The 7565-nt window shown below is 43.9% G+C and overlaps 1 protein-coding gene across 1 annotated transcript; it reads left to right on the top strand.

Annotated features, from left to right (window-relative positions):
• The first annotated feature begins 5724 nt into the window (after window positions 1-5724).
• On the top strand, window positions 5725-6426 carry HDGFL1 (HDGF like 1). The gene has a single exon (XM_029243249.1). It carries the CDS (start codon window positions 5725-5727, stop codon window positions 6424-6426), a length of 702 nt encoding a protein of 233 aa, XP_029099082.1.
• The last annotated feature ends 1139 nt before the right edge of the window (window positions 6427-7565 follow it).

Below are 7565 nucleotides of genomic sequence, written 5' to 3' on the forward strand. Positions count from 1 at the left end.
CTGTATCCTGTTTTATTTAACTATTTCATTTTTACAAGTATCCAAAATACTGTATTTTGTCTAAGAAGAAATTTATTTTCACCATGAAGAACGAGCGACCAAAGAGAAAAGTGATGATAATATTTGTTCAAAGAGTCATCATTTGTGTTATACAGGACATTTTACTGAGGCATTTAAAAGTGTTTTTATCATCAACTCCGTTTTTAAAGTAAATTCTGAAAAAGAGAGAGGCGTTGCTTGTTGAAGTTTGAGCGCAAATGCTGGTTTAGGAAAGTTATGTCGAATTTCTACTGTTCTGCTTTTCTTTTACTTGACCTCTACTTCGTGCTTTATGAGTTTTTGAATATATGAAAAACCACTAAACTAACTCCTTAGAGTACTTATTTATTTATTCCAACAAATAACATACATGTTCCCTAGTACAGAAAAACCTAATCTGTTTGGAAGGCCAAATATTTCTTTTGCAATGTTTAAAAAGAGAAAGTCATCCACCTCCAATAATCCTCTGGTTAAAGGCTAACTACCAACTCAATACAGCTATTGCTAAGCTAAAACTAAACGAAAAACTAAAGTCATTTTGTAATAATGAAATAGGAAAAACTTGATAAGTCAAAATGATTATCTACCTCCACATACCATTATCATTAATTCAAAATTAGACATCTTGGCTTAAAAAAATTTCCTCCTTTCATTATCATGCACACTGTTGATGATTTTCTTAAATAGAAATTGTATAAATTATTTATTCCCAAAGATTAATATTTTGGGTAATTATATCAAAAGCTAGGAAACTGTTGGAAGAGTAAGACAATTGAGGTGAAGACTGAAGTTATATCATCAAAAACTTCAGCATGATTTTCTGAAAACTTTGGTCGTTTTAACCATTTATATGATATCTTATTATAATGGCAAGAAGTATAAAACAAATTGCAATGCCAAGTTCCATATTTGCTTATAGAGATGACGTTGTTGATCTTGGATCTTTAAAAATGTATTTTTAGTGCATGAAGAACACACCCCCTCCAAAAAATAAGAAAAAAATATGATTATAAAATTAAAGGAACATTGGCAAGGTGTCAAGCTAAATTTAGAACCAGAAACAATCTGAGTGAGGAAAAAAACAATAGTTACAAGAAAAGATATGTATCACATACTGCCAAAAAAAAAAGCCAAACAAAACAAAAACTGCACTTTAATAAAATAAATAAAATAGAGCTAGTACTGGCTATTTTAATAGTAATCGCTAATAGTAATTGAACACTTAACAGGTACCAGGCAACATACTTGACACATTGTTCTGTTTATTTTAAGCAGCCTTTCTCTCAAATGGGTACTACATTGGGATCCACATTTTAGATTTAAGGAACTGGGTTTCACATAGGCTAGTAAATTACCTATGTTATATATTTTGTCCTGCCTTTCACTCAACTTCATATTGTAAGAATTTCCAAGTTATTAAATTATACTTTAAAAACTCTAAACACACAGAAGATGGCCATTTAATTATATAATTATTATGTAAATAGACCATGTTATATGTGCCCAATCCCCAATTACTGAATACTCACCAGCATTGATAACTTGTTTAAACGTTGCTAATTATGTAGATTTTCAAAAACCTCATATATTTTCAAGTGGCAGAGTTTGACTAAGTGTCATGCAAGATTCAAATTACAAAAATATTATTATTTAGCACATTTTATTTAAATTTTTTTCCAAAGAGTAGTTTTCAAAAGTTTTAAGTGCTCCCAAATCAGTATAATGAAATATTATTCTTAAGCAGCCACATTTATTCATTTTAGAGTGGCAATTTTCTTTCCATGGCTGCTAAAACAGCAATTTTGCAAACAATTCTGAAATCTCTCCATTTGCCCCCTCCTACACCCTACCCTGTAACATTTATGATTAGCCAAGGGGGCCCAAATCACCAGCACACATATAGCACTGGGAAAATCTGCACTCTCATCTCTCCCCCCACCCCCAATCCCATCAAGTTAGATACAGATTTGACACACTAGTCAAATTGATAATGATACAGCTCCTTGGAAACTTCCTTTAAATTATCCTTTAGCTGCCGGACATCCCCACTGATAGCAAGTTTATCCCCACCCCCAGCAGATCCCTTGGATTTTAGAAACCCCTGAGGCTTTAAAGGTTAGGCTACGTGTACGCTGATAAAATGTAGAGGTGACAAAATATAGAGGTAGCTCACCTCCTGTGACTTTTAAAGAAAGGAGGGTGGGGGGATTTTCTACCCATGGTGGGATAGGGGATTTACTTTCTGTGTAATTATGTCTGCTAGAACATTTTAGAAAGAAAAGCCTTGACCCCAAATACCAACCATGTATAAACACTTCTGCTGTATAAACAGAGGCAGCTAATATTTTTTAATGAAACAAAAGCACATAGAAAACAATTACATTTATTTTAAATCATAGTTTATACCAAAGTAATTGAGTTTAAAACTAATTAAACAAGAAAACATCCATTGGATATCTAGTCTCTCTGCTGTACAATTACATTGTTTTATTGCCCATGTTTCATAATTGTTGCCAAGCAGCTTTTAAACCCTATCATTAGTTTTCCAGAAAAGGAAACTGTGATGTGTTATCTGTTCTGGAATCTAAGGTGTTTTGATAGGTTTGCTGCTGCTGCTGAAATTAGGTCCTTTTTACAAACAGACGGTCTTGGTACTTTGGATTTTATTCGAAATATCTGAGCTCAAGGAGATCTAGTTTCTGAAAATTAATAATAATAGTTGCTCCTGAGACCTTTGTTTATATACTAGCCAAATCTAAACCTAACCAAGTTACCATGAACACTACTTACCTACTCTTCTCACTTTGAGCAAAAGAGAGACAATAACTTTAAGAACAAGTTGGTTTCAAGGGTAAAAGAAGCAAAGATCCTACTATTTAATTGCATCATGGAGCATGCAAGTGTCAGAGGACGGGAATATCTGTGCAAGTGGTATCCAACTCTAAATGCATTAAACTTTTTGCTCAACCTTCCTCTTATTCTCCCCTTTTAGTGTTTTTTTTTAATATTTATTTATTTTATTTTATTTTGGCTGTGCTGGGTCTTAGTTGCGGCATGGGGGCTTCTTAGTTGTAGCGTGTGGGATCTAGTTCCCTGACCAGGGATCGAACCCGGGCCCCCTGCATTGGGAGTGTGGAGCCTTACCCACTGCACCACCAGGGAAGTCCCTCTCCCCTTTTTGGAATTAGCTACCATTAGGTGATAAATCTAGTCAAAGAATGCTGTTTTAAAAATAACATTTCCAAAGAACAAGAACTTTTATGTTGTTTCATACAGAAGTTGTGCTGGATATGTAATTCCATATGTAATATGGAATTCCATGTGTAGTAAAGAATTTGGCTGGCAGATTAACTTGTCTTCATTCTTCAGTGTCCTTATTCATGACTTTACTCCTTTTGACATATTTTTCCTTCATTCAGCCTAATAATAATAATAGCCTGATCCCATCCATAATGAAATTCTACGTCATACTTGTTAGTACATCATAGAACTTTATACCCATTGTCTGGACTTTCATGCCCATAATCTCATTAATATATATAACAGTCCTGAGGGAAATTATAAATATTACTTTAAACATCTTAAGATCATGTAACAGAGGCTCAGAAATATTATCTATTCCCAGCTTTACAAGGCTGGTAAACAAGTGAAGGATACTAGAATTCCTTCTAGTACATCTGCTGCTACTCCTCCCAAAAGCCTTGCCCTAGTAACCACACTCCCATTGGTTTCTCCTAGAATTCCTTCAATATTCATGTAAGAACACATGATTTAGCACTTGAAGACTAGCTTGCATTTCTCTGTAATGAAGTCCCTGATGCTTTCGCTCTTAAATTATATTTTAAAGTCCTCAAAAAGCAGCATCTTTTGTGCCAGCCCTTAACACCACACACAGAGTATTAGTGGGTAATGGGTGGAGGTACAAAAATGACACTCCTTTGCCCAATAGAATATCTATTACCCTTTGCAGATCTGGATCGTTCTTTACTAGATCCTCTTGCCTCTACTTTCTGACTTTTTGCTTCCGCCTCAGATCCCTACCTGTTCACCTGCAGTGATTCAACTACCCAACAATCTTTGACGTTTGGCTTATACCCATGTGATCCTTTTGCCGAAGATCACTCTCAACTAGAGCAGCTGTAGTCGAGGCCTTCCGACCACAACGGCACAACTAAGTACCCTTTCTGGGCATGTGTCGATGTTACTTAATTGGTAAAGTTGTAGATATTCATGGGGCAGATAAGCGTTTTAAGAAAATGGCTTGACAGAAGAGCTAAAAGAAGTTGTTTAGAATTATCAAAGTCTGTCGTACTTGTTTTGCCTTGTTGGGAGAAGAGAACTTCTTTTGCCCAGAACAGGTCTCCACCACCCAGAGGTAAAATGGCTGATGCAACCCAGCAAAGCAGAAACAAATTTGAGTTATACTGAAATGGGTTAGTGGTTCTAATTCTCCACTGGTCACTGCTGGTTACACTAGGAAAAAACATCTATGCAATTAAATACACAATTGATATTGAAAGGTCTTTGTCATAATAGCCAAGAGTACTAGTACGACAAATTTGGCTAGGTTTCAGAGTGCAAGCTCACAGCTAGCTAGCAGGACTCAAAGAAGATGCAGACAAATGTGTAACGACTGCAGTTACAGGGAAACTCCCATAATTATCACTTAAGGAGAACAAGTCTATTCTTAAAATAGTCTCTCAGCTGAAATGATTCTTTTTTAGTCTGTAGCCCCCAGGAAGTTCTAGATAGTAACAAGATATTTGATGTGAGCAGAGCTCTACCTAATTCTTAAGCCCAATTTTCCCCTCTCTATGAGGATACTGAGAGCATTTGACATTCTTTCCGTGTTATAACCACCAAGAGATAAGAGGCTTATCTCTTAAAATATGCAAGAATCAGTGAAAGGGTAAGGGCCATGCCCAGCATCCCATGTAAAGGAGGAAATTTTGACATGGCTGGTTTGCCATGGTCATGAGGCTGCTCTATACATTTTGTGACCCCCCTCCCCAAAGTTTAGGACACCAGTTTCCAAGAGATGTGCACTCTGGACATCCAGCCAGCGTTGCTGACTCTATTCCTTTGCCTCCACTCTATTCTTGAATCCCCTTGCAGACACCAGTGTTAGCTCTCAAGGAAATCAGAAAACGGGTGTAACCACTGACTCAGGCAACTCCTGAGGCAAGAGTGGAGTTTTCTGTAATGAGCAGATCGGGGTCCCCACGGATACTGCAAATCTGCGCTAGCCTGTTACTAGTTTCATCGAAATGCGTGCTAATCGTGTCACTGCGTTTTCTTGCCACCCTGCCCCATCTCTCCCTTGCTAGGCCACTCTGGCTGACACAGTAAACGATGCCACCTTCACAGCCGGGTGCCCTAGCGATTGATCCACAGAGGATCCCCGTCAGCAGAACCGCCGCCCGGGATACCCAAGCTCTTGGCTCTGTCGTTCTAGAAACCCCGGCGTCGACGGTGGGGCCCAGCGGGCTTTGGGTCTCCGAGATACTGCACGCTTCGCACTAGAACCTTCTCAGGGCTCCCAGGTGTGGCGCCCGGCGGTGCGCGCGAGAGCTCCCTGGGGGGGGGGGGGGGGGGGGCTTGCGCAGCCCGAGCCCGGTAGCCGCTGCCCCCGCGCGCCGTCGTGGGTCGCCCTTTCCAGCTGCTGCCGAGGCCGGGTCCGCAGCCATGTCGCGGTTCTGCCGGCGCAAGTACAAGAGCGGGGACTTGATGTTCTGCCGGCGCAAGTACAAGAGCGGGGACTTGGTGTTCGCCAAGTTAAAGGGCTACGCCCACTGGCCGGCCAGGATCGAGCAAACGGCCGAGGCCAACCGCTACCGAGTGTTTTTCTTCGGGACCCACGATACGGCCTTCCTGGGACCCAAGCACCTCTTCCCGTACGAGGAGTCCAAGGAGAAGTTCGGCAAACCCAGCAAGAGGAGGGGCTTCAGCGAGGGGCTGTGGGAGATCGAGAACAACCCCGCCGTCCAGGCTTCTGGTTACCAGTTCGCCCAGGGGAAGAGCTGCGCCGAGGGGCCCAAGCCCGAGCCGGAGGCCACCGAGGGCTGTGGGGACCCGGAGAGCCACACCGACGGCGGCGGCGGCGCCGAGTCGGGGGAGCCGGGCGTCGACCCGCCGGCCGAGGAGGAGAACGAAAAGGGGCCGCTGAAGAGGAGCGCCAGGGACCCGCCGAAGGACATCCCCAAGCGTCCCAAGGAGGCTGATTCGGAAGAAGGGGAGATGGAGGAGGCGGCCACCGCGGCGGAGGATGCGAAGCCGCTCCTCGTGGAGCCAGAGAACGGGCCGCCGCCGGGGGAGCAGGGGTGGGAGGAAGAGGCTGCTGAGAGAGAGGCCGAGGCCCCGGGCGTCGGAGGCCGTGAGAGCCAGTAGTCACCAAAGTTTACAGAAGAGCCCCCGCCCTGTTCCTGCTGCGGCCTGGCTGTTACTGGGGGAACTGGCCACGGCCTGCAAACTGGCACCCCGCTCTCCACCCACTCTCCCTTTCCACCCCCGGCCCTTGGGGACTGAGCTGGATGCGGCAGGCCACCAGGCCCTCACCTCTGTGCCCTCACACCACTGGGATCTGAGTCGGGGCCTCTGCTCCCTGGGATGAGATGAGACCACCGTGCCCCCTCCCTGCCTGCAACTGTTTGCCAGCGCTTCCGTTGGGGCCTGGACCAGCCGTTTCCCCCTCATGACATCCCTCCGCCCCTCCCCTCGGGCATTTTGGAGCTCCACTTTGGAATCAGGGGTGGGAGTGTCGGAAGGGGTGAAGGAGGAGCAGGGAGTACTTCCAGGGGCCTGCCAGAGACACCCCTCAAACTGTGGTGGGGCGGGGGTGGCGTCTCCTTGAACTCCTGTCCACTCCTCCCAGGCCTATTGTATCGGAGGCCTAGTTGCTGAGAAAGTGGGACAGCTTATGCGGGAGGGGCCTCCCTTTTGCCGACCCAGGGAATTATGGGAGTTGTAGTTTTCCATCACATAATTTGGGCACTTCCAAGTTGTTTGTGCAATCATAAATTTAGCTTTGACTAGCTTCTTGGATTGGAAGGTTGAGGAGCATCTGTCCCCATTTAGATCTTTAGAGCCACACGGGATGTTCTGAGAAGACCCCTGGCCACCCCTCTTCCTCTTCCCACAGTTCAAGGCCACCCTACAGTCATATACATCACCCAGGCATAAAAGAAATGGGCATGCCTCCATCCTGTTCCTAGCTCTGCCGTTGCTACCCCCATTTCTGAGATGAACTAAGAGGTTCCCTTTCTACTTGGGGTTTGATGACTTGTTTTGTAGTTAAGGTTTGGTCAGTGTTCCTTTGCAGTGTCACTTCCCATTCATATCCCCCAACCTGGTCCCCTCAGTACTGTCACCAGATCTGATATGTAACTGACTCAGAAGACAGAGGGAAACACGGGGCCCCTCCCCACCTCCTCCTAGTGGTCTCTCTATGCCTTCCTTCATCTTTGGTCTCTTTCACCCCTGCCCTTCTCCCTTGGGCTCTGATGAAAAATTGTTGACTGTAGCTTTGG

The sequence above is a fragment of the Monodon monoceros genome, unplaced genomic scaffold (assembly GCF_005190385.1).
Source record: "Monodon monoceros isolate NGI ecotype Baffin Bay Population unplaced genomic scaffold, NGI_Narwhal_1 Super_Scaffold_3, whole genome shotgun sequence".
Classification (NCBI taxonomy): Eukaryota; Metazoa; Chordata; class Mammalia; order Artiodactyla; family Monodontidae; genus Monodon; species Monodon monoceros.

Bases quoted from the DNA above. Each gene is read 5' to 3' on its own strand.
- HDGFL1 (XM_029243249.1), top strand. From the start codon at position 5,725: ATGTCGCGGTTCTGCCGGCGCAAGTACAAGAGCGGGGACTTGATGTTC.